Source organism: Selaginella moellendorffii, unplaced genomic scaffold (assembly GCF_000143415.4).
Source record: "Selaginella moellendorffii unplaced genomic scaffold, v1.0 SELMOscaffold_55, whole genome shotgun sequence".
Lineage (NCBI taxonomy): Eukaryota > Viridiplantae > Streptophyta > Lycopodiopsida > Selaginellales > Selaginellaceae > Selaginella > Selaginella moellendorffii.
In genome coordinates, this window is record NW_003314316.1 from 32,923 (window position 1) to 50,138 (window position 17,216).

Here is a 17,216-nt window from a genome sequence, read left to right on the forward strand (position 1 = left end):
CGGCGGCGGCGGCGCTGTTGTTGAGATTAAGAGGAGGTCTTCGTTGCTGGACAAGCCACCGGCGGCGAAAGAAGAGGTCGTGAAGAAGGATTGGCATGTCGAGCACGGCCAAGACCATGCCGAGGAGTGGTCGCAAATCTCCATGGCAGCGCAGAAGAAAGTCCATGAATCTACGAGGAAGAGGTCTAAGCGAAGCTCACGACCGATTCCAATCGGCAGCGCGGAGCAAGCTCTCGTTCCAGTGAGTGCTGCCACCGCCATGCCGTCTGCGTCGACTTCCACTGCCATAGTTGTCTGTGGAGGAGCTCCACGGCCGGAGGTGGCCGAGAAGAAGAAGAAAAAGAAGAAGAAGAAGAAGAAGAAGAAAAAGACGAAGAAGAAGAAGAAGAAAGCGAAGCAGATGAGCGTCATGGCGTTCTTGAGAGGAACTATCAAGAGAAGCAGCAAGGCCAAAGTCGAGAGAGCTCTCAAGAGGATGATGAGACGCATCGTGACCAAAGTGAAGCGCAAGCGCGATCGAATGAAGGCGGACAAAGATGTGGACATGGTGAAGATCCGGAGGGGATTTAAGCGAGGGAGGAGGAAGAAGAAGTTCTACACGGTGAAGAAGATTCGGGGGCGTAACTTTGGATTAAAATCCTTGCTCAAGCAGTGGAAGTGGGTTTTCATCTTCTCGTAAGAGATTAGAACTTGCAAGGTAAGGTTTTCTCTGTGCTCTTTTATCTCTAGAGTTCATTGTCTACGATGCAGTTTGGAACTTCTTGGAGCGCACCCAGGGAAAAACCTGGCTTGCTTTTAGTGCTATAAACTGTTGATGTTCTTCTTTTCCAGACTACGGTGAGAGGCCATCCTTATTCACAAGTACGTAACTCCTATTACAAGTTATAAGCTGCTAGAGTTTCTTATAGATTTTTTTGTCAGGGCGATACCATTTTTGAGTTCTTTTACGATACTGTTTTCCAATTGCTGGTAAGTGTTTTCGCGTAAGTAATCGCATCGTCACGGTTCTTGAGAAGATTTCAAATGGCACTGCACTCAATCAAAGCTGCCAAAGAGGCAAGATATTTCGTCCGAGATGAATGCAGCAAAGCTAACCAGTACTTGCGAGTTCGAAAGCCATCCTTGAAAACCAGAGGTCTGTATAGAAATTTGCATTGTTCTTTTCTAGGAGCACTACAAGAAGAACTAAAACCTTTCATTACCTTCTCATGTTCAGGGGCCCTGTGATGCAAGTCGCCACACACTTTTGTGTGCATCTCCCGGCCTTGGGAGAGATTGGTCTTTGGATCCTGGGCGCTTTCTCGGAGCCTGAGCGTTTAAAACCCGACCGGGAATGAGCACTTGATACAGGCAAGCTGAAAAATTGCTTCTTTTTTTTTTCTCATTGACAACCCGTGGACTGCCGCTCCAGCTCGCGATCTGCACGCTGCGACTTTTTTCACGCAAGAAGTTGGCAGGACGCTGGAATCTGATAAACTGGAATTTTATTCTCTTTTTAATTCAGAATATCTGTGGTGGATATTCCAGTCTGTAACTGTCACCGGCGTTCTTGGATCTAAGTGCTCGGAGAGAGGGGCGATAGGAATCGGCTACTTTTTTGGCTCGTTTAGGCAGGAGAATGAGTATTAAGACAGTTCAGGTAGGGGATGAGGTGTTGAGGAAGGGGCCATGGATGCCCGAAGAGGACGAGATATTGGTAGAGTATGTACGTCAATATGGACCTCGGGATTGGAGCTCCATTCGTTCCAAAGGCCTCCTCCCACGCACTGGGAAATCCTGCCGCTTGCGCTGGGTCAACAAGCTCAAGCCCGATTTGAAAAGGTTTTCCATTCTTTCATTCCGTGCTCGTGGAAAGATCACACACACACATACATATATATGTATATAAGCTTTGAATGTGATTTTTCTTTTGTCTCAGAAGTGGGTGTAAATTCTCCCCCGAAGAAGAAAAGCTTGTGGTGGAAATGCAATCGAAACTTGGCAACAAGTGGGCCAAGATCGCGTCGTGCCTTCCAGGACGCACCGATAACGATGTCAAGAACTTTTGGAGCACCAGGCAAAAGCGACTCCTCAGGGCGCTCCAGCGGCCAAAGACGCCGTCCGGGAAAGGCGATTGCTCCAGCCTCGACTTGCATGACATGAACAAAGAGCCCCTCAACGAGTTCTCTGCGTTCCAGGTAGAAGCAAACCACTTGTAACTTGATCTAGGAACACAAATAAAAAGAGTGGAAAAAGCTTGGTTCTTTTCTTCTTTTCTGCCACTACCAAAATGTTTCTTTTTTTTCTTCACACAAACACAGGTCCCAAGTCCTTCGTGCTCTCCCACGCTGTTGTCATCACCCTTCCAGAGTTTTGGCCCGCCTCTCTTCTTCGGAAACGAAGAGGAGGACAACACCTTCAAGGGGCAATCTGATGAGTGGAAACCAAGTAGGCAGAGCTTGCAAGCCTTTGGTGACTTGGAAGACATGGAAGATGTCTTGACTGCAAAGTTGCCGGACATTGGGCCACCCGACTATCCGTTTCCGGATACAGATTTCTCAAACTCGAATGCTGCGGCAGTGGCGGCAGCAGCAGCAGCCACAACTGGCACCCCTCCAGCTCAACACCAACATCAGCAAGATCAACAACAGCAGCAGCAAGGTGGTGCTACCTTATGTTGTAGTGACCTTTCGGGATTTTTGGCTGGCAGTCCACCGCAATGGGAGAAGCTGCCGCTCTTGTGCCTTGATCCAGATGCGTGCATAAAAGAGGAAGGAGACTCCATCAGTCCCGACAGCGTGCTCTCTGGCTTCCCGGCTGATGTGTTTGATTCACTTGCACCCAGGTTTGGTCCTGCAAAGTTTGTCAGTATGTTTAGTCTAGTCGAGTGACTTCGTCTCCAAGCTCTAGTAGCTATTGTAGCAGTAGACTAGTAGTAATTTTTTATACGAGCAAAGCTCTCTTCATGGATCATGTGCTCCAGTAGTAGTATTCTTTTCGAGCCGAGCCTAGAGCTCAATAGAGCTCACTTTCAGAACGGTTGAAGTTGAAGAGGATGCATGTACCAGACAACGCGAGCAGCTCGTACTCACAAAGCAGCCACGAAATTTTTCTTACCGGCCATGCTTCAACATGGATTTGGATCTACGCTGCAAGACTTGACGTTCCTCTTGTTCTTTTTTCGCGTCGCGATGCACATCTACTGGTTGTCGGCGGGTATGCGATCTTCATTAAGCTCGATTCTTCTCTCGCAGGTAATGGAGGAAGCCTGGCTATATTTTCGTTTCGCTGTATGGTGGATCTTCGATCGGGCTCGGTAAGTTCTTGGATTTCTTATATTTTTTTCTCTCTTGAAGTCTTAAGTGATTCTACCGGCTCGGGAGTACACACGTTCGTGCTCTACCTTGGTCCTCACATTGCCGTGTTCACGCTCAAAGCCACCTCTGTGGACGCGACGACTTAAAAAGTCCGCTCCATACGACACACCACATTTTGAAACGAGCGCCTCCTGTACGAGCATTGGCCTCAGTGTCCCGGACTTGCATCTGAGCTCCTTCGACCGACGAACGACAACGACGACGATATCATAGTGGTATGGATCAAGAAGAAACCATCGAAGCTCTGGCACAAGCAAATTTAGAGCCGGGTATAGGTACCTGCTCGTCAAGGCCAACACCGAGCTAGCGAGAGCAGCAGCACTAGACCCGCCGATTCTTTTTCCAGCCGGAGCAGCGCAGCAGCCAACATCGTGGAGCTCGAATTTATCTGTACCAAAGTTCAATGCTCGCAAATAAAGAAACAAGAAAGGAAAAAAAACGCCATGAGGCGCACGAGGATCTTTTTACTGCATTAAAAACAGGTAAACAAACAAAAAAGGAAGTATTGAAAGATGCAGAGCAAAAATTGGCACATTTATGAATCGTCTACAAACACTCGAACAAACTCGTGAATCACAAAGCGAAAATAGCAATCGATTCTCTTTTCTGATACTTGTACATGAGATTTACGCTTGGTCCGCAGCACCACCATCGTTGTCAGCTTATTGTCATGCACCTTTCTCTTTTGCTTGTTCTCTTGCCGATGGACATGTCCAACTTCCACGGTACAGCATGTCCTTGTTAATCTAAGCCCAAAAAAATAGTTAATCAGTAACAGCGCATTAGCAAGAGAAATCGCATATACCTTTGTCTCTATGATTGCACTTTGTATGGAGGCTTTATGTAATCCAAAAGACCAAAAGAGGTTTATAAAATAAGATAAGTTTTAAACAAATACAATCAAGACTAAGTCTTTAGCTTTATTATCCCTATTACCCCTATGACTTGTATTAATACTTAATTGTGGTCTCCCATTCAACCTCAAACTCAGATCTCGTTTTTATATGTTTTGCAATTTATTAATATCAACCAAAAATCAACTATGTACAAGGCTGTAGATGCTAACAAGCAGAATTTGGTAAGAATCTAGTATTATCTTGTGGCCACTCACTGTGTTCCTGGAGCAAATCAAGAGCAGCGCAAGGCAAATGTCAAGAAGAAGAAAAAGAAAGGATCTTCGCTGATCGATCTCTGGCTGAGTCTCGGCCAAAGGTCAAAGTCAAGAGAGCTCTCAAGAGGATGATGAGACACATCGTGATGAAGTGAAGCACAAGCACGATGGGGGCAAAGATGGAGATGGTGAAGATCGGATTTAAGAGGAGCATGGAGAACACGATGATAAAGATGAATTCATGGGCGTAACTTAGGATTAAAATTCAACAGTGGTCTTCCTGTTCTAGAAGAAGGTTTTCTCTGTGCTCTTCATCTTCCAGTTCTACGAAGCAGATTGGCACGGGGATCTTAGAAAGAAAATTCTTCAAGACTACTGCGAAAAGTAATGACGAGTACTACTATGATTGTCATTACAAGTACATTACAAGCTGATAGAACTTTTTGTCAGGGTAATTTTTTGTTCATTTTTTAGTTCTTTCACGATAGTGTTTTCGTGCAAGTAACCAGTTTGGGAGGATTTTCTCAGGTCGGGCAACTAAAAATCGAAAAACTTTGATGTATTTATAAGCTGTTAACATACATTTATCCTTCCCACTAATATATCCTTGAATAAACTACATTTCTACCTTTTGGACCAGCTTCTACTGATGCATCATGGGCCATCGTCACGGTCCTTGAGAAGATTACAAATGTCACTACACTCAACCAAGCTGGCAAAGAGGCAAAGAATCGAAATCGAGAGCTCAACGTAGCAAAGCTTACCAGTACTTGCGAGTTCGAAAGCCATCCTTGAAGACAACCAAAGGTCTGTAAGGAAAACACAGTTCTGTCGTAGGATCACTAGATAAGAACTAAAATCATGCATTACCTTCTGATGTTTAGGGGCCCTTCTCCCGGTCCTCCAGCTCCTCCTGCGATGCAAGTCGACACACACTTTTGTGTGCATCTCTCGGCCTTGGGAGAGATTGGTCTTTGGATCCTGGCCGCTTTCTCCGAGCCTGAGCGTTTAAAACCCGACTGGGAATGAGCACTCGATACAGGCAAGCTGAAAAATTGCTTTTTTTTTCTCTCATCGACAACCTTGAATGTCCCGAGGAACGTTGTTGTAAGTGTCTTTTTCCGAGATCTCAGCAAGAGCGTTAGAACAACACAGTGTTGCTACCACGGCAAAGAGGCAAACTCCAGTGGCCAATCCATGCTTGGATACTACTGCTAATTCTCCATCCTTGCGAGCTATCAAAGATTTAGAACTTACTGGAGAATGGAGCTCAGCCTTCTTACTCATGCGAAACAAAGGTCCTAGAGAGGTAAGCGAAAGACACTGTGCCATGGCCATTAGCCATCCCGCTAGGACACGTGTCAGCATCTCATTTGAAGGATCTAACAGATGTCAATCTTCCATTCGTCGAACTAGCCGTTTAAAAATCACTTTGAAAACGCCGAGCATTTTGCCCTAGCGTGGAATGGGGCGATGGCGGAAGAAGCCCCAAATGGTGCTTTGCGCTGCGCTTGGAAGGGGCCACATGATCCCGATGATGGGCCTCGCTCGATCGCTAGCTTCTACAGGTGAAATATCGGTCACAATCGTCTTCCAGAACGCTGGAGCTCGGAATTCCATCCAGGAAGCAACATTCTTCTCAGGGCTGGACGTGGAGCTCGCAGTCCTAGACGCGGCTAATCTGTGCGAGGATCCGCCATGGCTGACTGGCGGATCCGTCAGCGCAAGGATGCACAAGGATCGATCGCGGCGATCGCCTAAGGCAGCAGCAGGTTCCATGGATCCAGAATCGGCGCTTCGAGAGCTCCTCGCAGATCTTCTCGCTTCTCCATCGCCTCCGGTCTGCCTTGTGGCCGATTTCTCGCTGCCGTGGACTGCCGCTCCAGCTCGCGATCTAGATCTGGCGAGGTATGTGCTCTACACGGACCCTGCGAATTTCATGGCTGTGGCGTATTTTTGCAAGAAGCTCGTGGAGATGGCGATCTTGCCGGCCAAAGATCCCCGCGAGAAGAAGATCGCTGTTCCTGGCGTCCCGGATCTCTCCCAGCACGATATTTCGCAGTATATATGGGATTCCAGGGACCAATATCACCTCCGGGTAGAACTCTGGCACCGAAAGACAGTGGAATCCGACGGTGTGCTACTCAACACTTTCTACGAGCTCGAATCCTCGGCCGTCGATGCGCTTCGAGAAGAGATTCTCCCCGGGACGAGCTTGTTCACTGTTGGGCCGCTCATAGCGACTGGCTCTTCCGGCTCGGAAAGTGATAGCAGATGTGCGGTGTACGGGGCCGAGAAGAATGCGTGCATGGAGTGGCTGGATTCCAAACCGGAATCCTCTGTTCTCTACGTGAGCTTCGGCAGCTGGGAGGTTCTGGTGGACGATCAGATAACGGAGCTTGCGCGAGCATTAGAATCCAGCGGCTGTTTCTTCCTGTGGGTGGTGAGGCTCGCTCCAGGATCCAGCATTGGGAGCTTGCTGCCACAGGGATTCGAGAGCAGGGTGATCGCCCCTGGACGTGGTTTGATCGTCACGACTTGGGCGCCTCAACAGGAGATTCTCAAGCACCAGGCAACTGGAGGATTTGTGACACACTGCGGCTGGAATTCCGTGCTGGAGTGCGTTTGCTTGGCGGGTGTGCCAATGGTTTGCTGGCCTTTGATCTCGGATCAACCGACGACGTGCCGGTTTGTGGTGGACGGGCTTAGAATCGGAGTCGAGATCCACGAGGATGCGAGTGGTTTCGTGGATAGGGGGGAGATTGAGAATGCCGTAAAGATGGTGATGGTGGAAGGCGCTGAGATGCGGCGCATTGCCGAGGAGTATAAGAGACTAGCAGCGATTGCCGCTAGCGAGGAGGGGAGCTCGAGCATCAGCTTAAGAGAATTCATGGACAAGGCACTCAAGGGACGAAGTTATGTCCCTTGCAACTCCGGGAACTCTACGTGATCATCATGGTTAGCAGTCACTGGCAGTAGATGCTAGCGAGCAGAATTTGGTGACTACTGTCTCTAGGATCGAGCTCGAAGCCACGCTCAGCGCAGTACTTGGCACCGCGAACACGACCATGGCTTTTGTAAGCTGCCAGCAACGTAGCCCAAGCCACAGGGGAGTCTTGTAGCACCGGAAGACTGTGAACGAGCTCCTCGGCGATTGACAAGAATCCCGATCGCGCAGTAACGTCGACCATGCAGCACAGATGCTCCAGCCGCGGCGTCACGCCTTGCTCTTGCATCAGATGAAGGTAGCAGCGAGCTTCAGCGACAAGGCCGGCATGGCTGCAAGCTTTTACGAGAGCCGAGTACGTTATCTCATCAGTTTCCACGCTCTCCATCCTCATTGTGTAGAACAGTTCCTTGCAGCGTTCGACCCGCCCGAAGCGTCCACAGGCCGTCACCAACACGTTCCAGCACGCGTTGCTAGTGTGGAGAACGTCGTGAGGTAGTGCCTTGAAAAGCTCTTGTGCTCCATCGCTGACGCGAGTCCCTGTGCAGGAAAACTCGTACTCGCAATGAGCTTGCAGCAAAGCAGTCCAGGAAACAACGTCCGGGTAGAGAATGCCGTCGAAGGTGATCTTCGCAAGCTCTGTGTGCCCGTTGCGAGCGTGCATCGTGAGAAGAATGTTGGAGAGCAGCACGTCCAGTTCAGGCAGTCGAGAAAGAAAATCGAGCGCGTGAGAGGAATGCCCCTCTTGAGCATACATTTGCAGCATCGACGCCCAAGGCACCGTCAACCAGCACGGCATCGCGTCAAACACCAGCTTTGCTTCTTCCAAATACCTGGCTTTGGCGAATCCATCGAGCAGGCAAGTGTAAGTCACTAGATTTCGTGCAGGCATCTGATCAAACAAGCTCTTTGCCTTGTCCAGGAAGCCATGGTTTCGTACGTAAGCGAAGATCATGGTGTTCCAAGAGATGATGTCCCGTACGCCAGCCATGGCGTCGAACAAAGCTCTGGCCTTGTCTACAAGGACACGGGACTGGCTATACGCCGAGAGAAGGATGTTCCACGACGCTACGCTTCGCTCCGGCATTCTCACGAAGAGATCCTCGGCGTCTTTCAGGTACGAAAGCTTTGCATAAGCTGAGATCATCGAGTTCCAGGAGACGACGTTGCGCTCGAGCATGGAGTCGAAAATCCGTCTGGCATCCGAGAGATGACCGTGCTGGGCATGCGCTTGGAGCATGGCTGTCCAGGACACGACGTTCCACTCGGGCATTCTCTCAAACGTCGCCTGCGCTCCCTCGAGATGCCCATTTACGGCATAAGCCTGGAGAAGGATCGTCCACGAGTAGACATTTGGGCGAGCGATGGTGCGGAAATGCGACACTGCTCGCTCCAAGTTGGCGCTCTGGCCATACGAATCAATCCTCAGGTTTGCCTCCAGTATGCTGCTTTGTGAATCGTAGAACCCACCTTTGTGTTCTTGATGATAGACCACGAAGAAGAACGCAGCAATGTTACAAGAACAGCAATGCATCGCGCTCATCAAGTCTTGCACCACTCTATCCCAGCTCCAAGGCGTTCACAGCTCGTCCATTCCGGATCCTTGCTCCACCATTCTCTCCAACGTTTTGATCCAAATCTATGGCCGCCTCGGCAGCGTGGAGCAAGCCCGGCGTGTCTTTGACACAATGCACTCCCGCGACAGCTTCTCCTGGAACGTTATGCTCGTGGCATATTCGCGGAACGGGCATCTCGAATATGCCAAGGCCGTGTTTGATGCCAATCCACGCCCGGACTTTGTTTCGTGGACCTCGATAGTTAGCACTTACAGCAGCCGGGGAATGTTGCAAGATGCTCGGAATCTGTTTGACAAGATGCCCCAGAGGAATCTCGTCTCGTGGAACGCGATGCTCGCGGCATATGCCAAGGAAGGGCACGTCACGGAGACCAAAAATCTGTTTCACAACATGCCTTTGCAAAACTTGATCTCGTGGACGATAGTTTTAAGTGTTCTTAGCCAGGCATTGCTTTTAGAGGAAGCTGAGAAGATATACCTCGCGATGCCTGAGAGAGATGCGGTATCGACGACCGTGATGCTTGAAGCAAATGCTCAACACGGGCATTTTGGCAAAGTAAATACCATCTTTGACGATATGGCGATTCACGACCTTGTTTCATGGAACGCGTTGCTCAGTGCTTATGCCAAGTATGGCAGCAACCCTTTACATCAGTGCAAGGAAGTTTTCTACAAAATGCCCTGTTGGAACCTTGTGTCGTGGAATGCGATGCTGCTGGCCTTTGCAGGCACTGATCTCAAAGCCGCGAAGAACTGGTTTGACAACGAGATGAGCGAGCCGGGAACGAGAGATCTCATCTCCTGGAACATTCTCATGTCCGCCTTTGCAAAACACGGCCTCGTCGACGAAGCAAGCGAAGTCTTCTCGCAAATGCCCGTTTGCGATCAAGTGTCATGGAACTCGCTGCTCTCTGCGTTTGCTCAAAACGGGAGGCTGCCAGAGGCCAAGCAAGCGTTTCACGAAAAAATGCCGGCTTGGGATTCCATCTCGTGGACGATCATGCTGTACGCCTATGCTGCATCAGGCAACGTTGAAGAAGCCAAAGTTTTGTTTGACAAAATGCCGCTCAAGAGCCTGATCTCCACAAACCTGCTGCTTTTCGTGTATGCCCAAGCCCGCTATGACGAACAAGCTCGAAAGTTCCTCGACGAAAGCGCTGCCGAGCATAGCTTAGCTTCGTGGACGATGGTTTTGTCCGCGTACGCGCTGAATTCCCAGCTCCGGGATGCCCAAGATCTGTTCGAAAGAATGCCAGAGAAAGATACCGTGGCTTGGACCTCAATTCTTGCTGCAAATGCCACTTCCGGGCAAATGCATCGAGCAAAGAGACTGTTCGATGCGATGCCCGAGCTGGATCTCGTGGCCTGGACCGTGATGCTGGAAATGCACGCCCAAAACAGCGACCCAGAAGGAGTGCTCGATCTCTCGCGTCAAATGCTGATCCATGGAATCCTCCCGGATAACACTGCCTTTACGTGTATGCTCTTTGGGTGTAGCCATGGCGGCGACGTCGCCGCCGGGCGTTCGAGCTTCCACTCCATGGCGATCGATTTCCACCTGGAAGGCGGGAGGAGGGATTACGGATGTATGATCGATCTGCTGGGCCGCGCCGGACACCTGGAGGATGCGATCGATCTGGTGGAGACGATGCCCTATCCCGCGCGCGTCGATGATTGGATCTGCCTGCTGGGTTCTTGTCGAAGGATTCGCGACGCGCGGCGTGCCACTCGCGCTGCCAGCCGCGCCGTGGAGCTCGATCGAGCGGCGGCACCCTACATTCTCCTGGCAAACACATTCTCTTAATGCGCGAATTTGTTTTTAGGGTTCTTGGGAAATTTACACTGCTCTAGCTCTCAATTCTCTTCCAGGAGCTCCATGACCTTCTCGATCGGTACCTCCTCGACCTTCTTGATAACCGTGGTGATCTCGCCGCGCTCCAGAGCCTCGTAAAATTCCCGGACACGGCGCTTGTAGCTGATGTGGTACATTTTCCAGCAAGAAGCCACTAATCGAGAGGAATGTTCGTGAGAAAGCCTTGGCGCGATCGAATTGAGATACCTGAGAGGCCCAGAGCGAGGCCGTAGAAGATCTCCCTCACGATGCTTGGCGGCCTCCTAGCCGTGGCTGCCGCGGCAGTGGCGACTTTAGAAGCCATGGATTAGGGTTCTTCGCATTCTCCTCTTTCTAGCTAGGTAGGGCTTGAGGACGACGGCGATGGCGGAAAATTTCGGCCTGGGGATGCTACTGGACATTGTGGACGATGACTGGTTGCGCGATACGCTCCCTGACGACGGTAAGATCGATCTTGTGCTAATCGATTGATCGATATTTCCTTGTCATAGATATTCCATTTCCTCCCGGCGTCGTTCCCCCGACCGATGACATGGAAGAATCGAGTATGATTTCTCTCCTCTCTGGGATCGATCGATCGCTCACTGTGTTCTTGGACCAGATCAAGAGCAGCAGCTCGCGGCGCAGGACAAATGGACCGATCTCGGCCTCAACACGATTCAGTGATCTTTCAGAGAGACTTCTCCATTGGCGGGAAAATAGAGTTTTTAGGGTTCTATGGCGTCCAGGAGGCGGGCAGCGCCATCGCAGAGCTCCGCTCCACCTCCAAAGCGCCAGGGGAGCTCTCAGGCACCGGCGGCGACGCGAATGCCAGAGCCGCCGCCTCCTCCTCCTGTCGACGAGGAGGACTTCGATGAAGATGTGTTCTTGGAGGAGACGCTTCTCAGGGACGTGGAGCTCCAGGCCACTGGCATAACTGCGAGCTTGGCCAAATGGAAGCGCAACCACGTCGAGGCGTTTGATCCAAAAGAGCATCCCGTTGGTACATAGCACTTGCTTGTTTTTGCGTCTTCTTCGAGCTTACCTTAATCTCGTTGTCAGTGTTTCAGCAACTCGAGATTGACTATGTGATCGGCGAAAGCGATAGAGAGTGGATGCCAGGAAGAACTGGCCCTGCTGCAATTTTGAGGATGTTTGGTGTCACGCTGCAAGGTCTGTCTTTGCTTTTTCAAACTTTTACAAAGGGTTTTGATTGATCATCGGTCATCCAGGAAACAGTGTTTGCTGTCATATACACGGGTTTGAGCCTTACTTTTATATCAGCTGTCCTGACGGATGGAATCCTGATGACACGTCTAAGTTTCGCCATACTCTCGAGGTAAGTATCAATGCAATATCATTGCGGAACTATATGTGTTTTACAGACAAGAATGCGCGAAGCAAACAGGAATAGCAAGACTCCCACTTTTGTTACAAGAGTAGAGATGGTCCAGAAGCGAAGCTTGATGTACTTCCAAACACAGAAAGCAAGGGCGTTCCTCAAGATTGTTGTTGCGCTTCCAACAATGGTTGCTTCCTGTAGAGGTACGACTTTTTAGTAGAGTACTGAAACTAAGTACGCTTTTCCGAGCAGGAATTCTTGAAAAAGGCATCACTTTGGAAGGCTTTGGTCATAAATGCTTCATCACATACGAGAGCAATATTCTCTTTGCTCTTCGATTCATGATTGATTGCAACGTAGGTGGTGGAAACTGGATTGAGCTTCCTGGTGGATCTTATCGTTTGACTCCACGCCGACTTTCAACCTGCCAAATTGAGATCGATATACTGTAAGTTTGTCATTTCAAATGTGAAATATTGTGAAATGTTCAACACTTTTATTTGTGCTTTCTGATCCAGATACAACAAGATTGTCAGTCATAGTGCTACTGGCCAGTACTCCAAGCTTGCACCTTTTCGTATATTGAGCTTTGACATCGAATGTGCTGGGCGGAAAGGACATTTTCCAGAGCCCGAACATGATCCCGTTATTCAGGTGCGTATCTTTCATTTGTTTTTCGATTCAATAAGTGGCGCCATTATGTAGATTGCGAATCTTGTGACAGTTCAAGGGGAAAGTCGTCCTATGGTTCGAAATGTGATGACGCTCAAATCTTGTTCTGCGATAGTTGGAGTGGACGTTATGTCCTTCGATACTGAGAAAGAGGTCCTCTTGGCATGGCGGGTAAGTATTTCTTAATAATTACAATATAGTATAATGTGATTGTGATTGTGCAGGACCTTATCCGAGAAGTTGACCCCTGACATTATTATCGGCTATAACATTTGCAAGTTCGATATGCCTTACCTGATCGAGGTATGTTAAATTCTGTGATTTCTGCTCACGCTTTCATCTTGCCTGGGCAGAGGGCACAAAAACTTGGAATTGTGGAGTTTCCTGTTCTTGGACGTATTCGCAACAGCCGAGTCCGTGTTAGAGATGCGACATTTTCTTCAAGGTTGTAAATGCGCCTGGTGGTTGTCACTAATATTTGCTCCATTCGTTTAGGCAATATGGTATAAGGGAAAGCAAGGAAGTTTTGATAGAAGGACGCGTACAATTCGATTTGCTACAGGTTTTTTGCATTTATTTTTGTCTGGCACTAATGTGAAGTTTCCCTGCAGGCAATGCAAAGAGATTATAAGCTCAGCTCATACTCCTTAAACTCGGTGTCTGCTCATTTCCTTGGAGAGCAGGTTCAGAGCTTTTATTATTTTGAATAAGTCTCACCTTTGCCTTACAGAAAGAGGACGTCCACCATTCCATCATTGCTGATTTGCAAAATGGTAACTCGGAAACTCGGAGGCGTTTGGCTGTTTACTGCTTAAAAGTGAGCCGCACTTTGGTTCTATGTTTATATTTTCCATGTTTTCTCTGTCAGGATGCGTATCTGCCTCAGAGATTACTCGAAAAGCTGATGTTTATATATAACTATATCGAAATGGCAAGAGTAACAGGAGTTCCCATTTCGTTTCTTCTTTCGAGGGGACAAAGTATCAAGGTACAGTGGATTTTATTGTTATTTTTGCTCATTTATAACAAACACTACCCAGGTGCTTTCACAAATTCTAAGAAAATGCAGACAACGAAACTTTGTCGTGCCAAACATTAAGGGACAAGGGGCTGGGCAGGAAACCTTTGAAGGTGCAACCGTAAGTAGTTCGGGCTTTTGAATCGATTTTTATAAACGCTGCTGCGTTACAGGTTCTAGAAGCAAGGGCTGGATTTTACGAAAAGCCAATTGCCACGCTTGATTTTGCATCACTGTACCCATCAATTATGATGGCTTACAATCTTTGCTATTGCACCTTGGTACTGTACTCCATATTGTGTATTTGATTGTGGAATTACTTGTTTTATTCAGGTTAGAACGGAGGATCAAGCCAGATTGAACATAGCACCAGAAAATGTTAACAAAACGCCGTCTGGTGAAACGTTTGTCAAAACAAATATGGAGAAAGTAATAGCTCTATGTGCTTATATATGATGATTTTGACATTAATTTTCAGGGGATCCTTCCTGAAATCTTAGAGGAACTGCTTGCTGCCAGAAAGCGAGCCAGAGCCGACCTGAAGGTGATTTTAAGAAGAACGTTAAGCTTAACTTATCAAATCATTGCAGGAAGCTACCGATTCACTTGAAAAAGCCGTGTTGGACGGTCGGCAGCTAGCTCTCAAGGTTAGTTTTGAAGTTATCTCCCGGATTATGGTCTCTTAACAATATTGTGTCAGGTTAGTGCGAACTCAGTGTATGGATTCACAGGCGCAACAGTTGGCCAGCTTCCTTGCCTTGAAATTTCATCCAGCGTAACTAGCTATGGTACAATCTCATCCGTTTTGTTTTGTTGGTTTTAATAGAACGAGAGTTGCAGGAAGGCAGATGATTGAACACACCAAAACCCTCGTGGAAGGACGTTTCAACACAAGCAACAAATATGACAACAATGCAGAAGTACATGCTCGGCTTTGTAGAATTCTCAGGATTTGATCTTCTCTTACTGTTTTCAGGTGATCTACGGGGATACGGATTCAGTAATGGTTCAATTTGGTGTCTCTACCGTTGAGGACGCCATGAATCTTGGAAGGGAGGCGGCTGATTATATCAGCGGGACATTTACCAAGGTTTTGCCTTCATTGTATGTTTTCTCCACCGATGTTTTTTTCGGGTATTTGCAGCCTATCAAGTTGGAATTTGAGAAAGTGTACTTCCCCTATTTGCTGATTAGCAAAAAGAGGTATGCGGGCCTACTTTGGACGAAACCCGCAAAATACGACAAAATGGACACTAAAGGTATTATGACATTGTGCTACAGTATCTACTTAATGTGTGTTTTCTTGTTGTGCATTTTAGGAATTGAAACTGTTCGGCGAGATAATTGTTTACTAGTAAAAAATGTAGTGACTCAAAGCCTCCACAAGATTCTTGTTGATCGAGATGTGCCTGGAGCTGTGGACTATGTTAAGGGCATGATTTCGGACTTGCTGATGAATCGTATGGATCTATCACTTCTTGTTATCACAAAGGTATCATGTGAATAGTATTTGTATCTGTATATCACGGCTTGTTTCAGGGCCTCACAAAAACTGGCGATGATTATGCCGTCAAGGCTGCTCATGTTGAGCTTGCTGAGCGTATGCGTAAGGTATGTGCCTCTAAATTAGTACATGAGATCGACCTCTGACTTGTCTCAAACTCAACAGCGTGATGCAGCCACTGCTCCAAATGTAGGCGATCGTGTTCCTTACGTCATAATTAAAGCCGCAAAGGGAGCTAAGGTTGTATGTTTTTGTTCATTGATCTGCTGTCTCTTTAAATTATCTCCTTTCGCAGGCATATGAGCGGTCTGAGGATCCAATCTATGTCTTGGAAAATAACATTCCCATCGATCCTCAGTACTATCTGGAAAATCAGCTGAGTAAGGTACCACAAAAGACCGAGATTTGTTTGTGCGCTAAGATTATGAGTCGCAGCCACTGCTCCGGATATTCGAACCAATTCTCAAGAATGCGAGCAAGGAGCTTCTCCACGGGAGCCACACTCGCTCCGTGTATATCACAACGCCCTCCAACAGTGGCATTATGAAGTTCGCGAAAAAGCAACTAACCTGTCTGGGCTGCAAAGCTATAATCAGGTACAAGCTCCTACTATTTAACTGTAGCTGATTTGTCACTCGTCCTTTTGACGATAGTGGCGGCGACACACCATTGTGTAAACACTGCAACGGCCGTGAAGCGGAGCTATACCAGAGAACTGTTGCAAATGGTAGGTTCTGATATACCGTCAGCACTAACGCTACTGCTGTCACGCAGTGAGGGATTTGGAGCAGCTATTTGGAAGGCTGTGGACTCAATGCCAGCGGTGCCAAGGATCTTTACATCAAGACGTTTTGTGCACAAGGTTGAGCATTGTAGTAGTGTTTATGCCTCAACTAACAAAGGCATTGTGTTTGCAGTCGCGATTGCCCAATCTTCTATCGACGGAAAAAAGCACAGAAGGATCTGTCGGAAGCCGAACTGCAAGAGCAGCGCTGGGACTTTTAGAACATAGAAGGCTTTTCCATCTTGGACATCTCTATCAGATGTAAGGTTTCCAAGTAGAGGGGATTCATGCCTCTGAAGATATACTATAGCAGCAATCAGCAAGCTCATGACTCGGGAATATATAATGAAACATTTTCCAGTCTTTATTTATATGAAAAAATCGTTCTGCTTTCTTTCACAACACATCTTATTATGTTGAATCCATGGAACACAACATGAAACTTTTTACTTCTTGTAAGCTGGTGGAGGTGGCGATGCATACTTGTAGTAAGGTGGTGGAGGGGATTCATATTTGTAGTATGGAGGCGGTGGGGATTTGTAGTAATAGTAAGGTGGAGGTGGAGACTCGTACTTGTAGTATGGTGGTGGTGGAGACTCATACTTGTAATAAGGAGGCGGTGGAGATTTATAGTAATATGGAGGCGGTGGTGGCGATTCATACTTGTATGGTGGCGGAGGTGGGGATTCATACTTGTAAGGAGGCGGTGGGGGCGACTCATACTTGTATGGAGGCGGAGGTGGCGATTCGTACTTGTATGGTGGCGGAGGTGGGGATTCATACTTGTAAGGAGGTGGTGGGGGCGACTCATACTTGTATGGAGGTGGAGGTGGCGATTTGTACTTGTATGGTGGTGGCGGTGGAGATTCATACTTGTAAGGAGGCGGTGGGGGCGACTCATACTTGTATGGAGGTGGAGGCGGGGACTCGTACTTGTATGGAGGTGGAGGTGGTGATTCGTACTTGTATGGTGGCGGTGGCGGTGACTCATACTTGTATGGCGGGGGCGGTGGAGACTCATACTTGTATGGTGGCGGCGGTGGCGACTCATACTTGTATGGTGGTGGTGGTGGGG

The 17,216-nt window shown here is 48.2% G+C and overlaps 8 protein-coding genes across 9 annotated transcripts; 4 read left to right on the top strand and 4 right to left on the bottom strand.

Moving 5' to 3' along the window:
* Positions 1–5,011: 5,011 nt before the first annotated feature.
* On the bottom strand, positions 5,012–5,891 carry LOC9661898. Of its 2 annotated transcripts, none has more exons than XM_024687819.1 (4): positions 5,550–5,891; positions 5,338–5,467; positions 5,232–5,276; positions 5,012–5,142 (listed from the first exon to the last, which is right to left on the bottom strand). In XM_024687819.1, the coding sequence occupies exons 1-4, from the start codon at positions 5,833–5,835 to the stop codon at positions 5,064–5,066; spliced, it is 540 nt and encodes a 179-aa protein (XP_024543587.1). In that variant the 5' UTR covers positions 5,836–5,891; the 3' UTR covers positions 5,012–5,063. The 2 variants fall into 2 exon arrangements, with proteins under 2 accessions (XP_024543587.1, XP_024543588.1); XM_024687820.1 differs by having other exon boundaries at positions 5,012–5,179; positions 5,550–5,889.
* On the top strand, positions 5,888–6,667 carry LOC112350854. The gene is made up of 2 exons (XM_024687818.1): positions 5,888–6,375; positions 6,434–6,667. The coding sequence occupies exons 1-2, from the start codon at positions 5,933–5,935 to the stop codon at positions 6,567–6,569; spliced, it is 579 nt and encodes a 192-aa protein (XP_024543586.1). The 5' UTR covers positions 5,888–5,932; the 3' UTR covers positions 6,570–6,667.
* A 108-nt stretch (positions 6,668–6,775) lies between these two features.
* On the top strand, positions 6,776–7,417 carry LOC9662079 (UDP-glycosyltransferase 88A1). The gene has a single exon (XM_002982690.2). It carries the CDS (start codon positions 6,776–6,778, stop codon positions 7,415–7,417), a length of 642 nt encoding a protein of 213 aa, XP_002982736.2.
* A 16-nt stretch (positions 7,418–7,433) lies between these two features.
* Positions 7,434–8,594, bottom strand: LOC9661899 (pentatricopeptide repeat-containing protein At4g02750). Its single transcript, XM_024687834.1, has one exon. It carries the CDS (start codon positions 8,592–8,594, stop codon positions 7,434–7,436), a length of 1,161 nt encoding a protein of 386 aa, XP_024543602.1.
* Positions 8,482–10,848, top strand: LOC112350853 (pentatricopeptide repeat-containing protein At4g02750-like). The gene is made up of 3 exons (XM_024687817.1): positions 8,482–8,531; positions 8,572–8,843; positions 8,905–10,848. The coding sequence occupies exons 2-3, from the start codon at positions 8,625–8,627 to the stop codon at positions 10,792–10,794; spliced, it is 2,109 nt and encodes a 702-aa protein (XP_024543585.1). The 5' UTR covers positions 8,482–8,531; positions 8,572–8,624; the 3' UTR covers positions 10,795–10,848.
* LOC112350855 (putative cytochrome c oxidase subunit 5C-4) lies at positions 10,795–11,205 on the bottom strand. Its single transcript, XM_024687821.1, has 2 exons — positions 11,050–11,205; positions 10,795–10,996 (listed from the first exon to the last, which is right to left on the bottom strand). Exons 1-2 carry the CDS (start codon positions 11,144–11,146, stop codon positions 10,845–10,847), a joined length of 249 nt encoding a protein of 82 aa, XP_024543589.1. The 5' UTR covers positions 11,147–11,205; the 3' UTR covers positions 10,795–10,844.
* Positions 11,206–11,470: 265 nt separating this feature from the next.
* LOC9662080 (DNA polymerase delta catalytic subunit) lies at positions 11,471–16,504 on the top strand. Its single transcript, XM_024687816.1, is given in 31 exon segments — positions 11,471–11,824; positions 11,884–11,994; positions 12,054–12,160; positions 12,207–12,366; positions 12,416–12,611; positions 12,682–12,817; positions 12,869–13,006; positions 13,060–13,080; positions 13,082–13,138; positions 13,189–13,280; positions 13,331–13,397; positions 13,447–13,518; positions 13,566–13,652; positions 13,704–13,823; positions 13,876–13,974; positions 14,027–14,134; positions 14,187–14,282; positions 14,332–14,397; positions 14,444–14,500; positions 14,554–14,641; positions 14,694–14,773; positions 14,830–14,943; positions 14,998–15,112; positions 15,173–15,345; positions 15,393–15,464; positions 15,523–15,597; positions 15,653–15,742; positions 15,793–15,953; positions 16,011–16,084; positions 16,132–16,219; positions 16,275–16,504. Coding segments are annotated over 31 exon segments (3,273 nt in total). The 5' UTR covers positions 11,471–11,559; the 3' UTR covers positions 16,363–16,504.
* Positions 16,485–17,211, bottom strand: LOC112350861 (extensin-like; the record flags this gene model as incomplete). The annotated part of the gene is made up of 1 exon (XM_024687835.1): positions 16,485–17,211. A coding segment is annotated over one exon (624 nt), but the record flags the coding sequence as incomplete, so codon positions are not given.
* Positions 17,212–17,216: the final 5 nt, after the last annotated feature.

What these genes read in the sequence shown, in the direction of transcription:
- LOC112350855 (XM_024687821.1), bottom strand. Translation starts at nt 11,146, where the DNA reads ATGGCTTCTAAAGTCGCCACTGCCGCGGCAGCCACGGCTAGGAGGCCG. An exon ending in CCTCGCTCTGGGCCTCTCAG is followed by an intron (nt 10,997 to 11,049) that starts GTATCTCAATTC and finishes CCTCTCGATTAG; the next exon opens with TGGCTTCTTGCTGGAAAATG.
- LOC112350853 (XM_024687817.1), top strand. Translation starts at nt 8,625, where the DNA reads ATGACCGTGCTGGGCATGCGCTTGGAGCATGGCTGTCCAGGACACGAC. An exon ending in CCATACGAATCAATCCTCAG is followed by an intron (nt 8,844 to 8,904) that starts GTTTGCCTCCAG and finishes TCTTGATGATAG; the next exon opens with ACCACGAAGAAGAACGCAGC.
- LOC9662079 (XM_002982690.2), top strand. Translation starts at nt 6,776, where the DNA reads ATGGAGTGGCTGGATTCCAAACCGGAATCCTCTGTTCTCTACGTGAGC.
- LOC9661898 (XM_024687819.1), bottom strand. Translation starts at nt 5,835, where the DNA reads ATGCTGACACGTGTCCTAGCGGGATGGCTAATGGCCATGGCACAGTGT. An exon ending in GGGCCCCTAAACATCAGAAG is followed by an intron (nt 5,277 to 5,337) that starts GTAATGCATGAT and finishes TTTTCCTTACAG; the next exon opens with ACCTTTGGTTGTCTTCAAGG. An exon ending in TTTCGAACTCGCAAGTACTG is followed by an intron (nt 5,143 to 5,231) that starts GTAAGCTTTGCT and finishes AATCTTCTCAAG; the next exon opens with GACCGTGACGATGGCCCATG.
- LOC9661899 (XM_024687834.1), bottom strand. Translation starts at nt 8,594, where the DNA reads ATGCTCGAGCGCAACGTCGTCTCCTGGAACTCGATGATCTCAGCTTAT.
- LOC112350854 (XM_024687818.1), top strand. Translation starts at nt 5,933, where the DNA reads ATGGGGCGATGGCGGAAGAAGCCCCAAATGGTGCTTTGCGCTGCGCTT. An exon ending in CGCGATCTAGATCTGGCGAG is followed by an intron (nt 6,376 to 6,433) that starts GTATGTGCTCTA and finishes TTTTGCAAGAAG; the next exon opens with CTCGTGGAGATGGCGATCTT.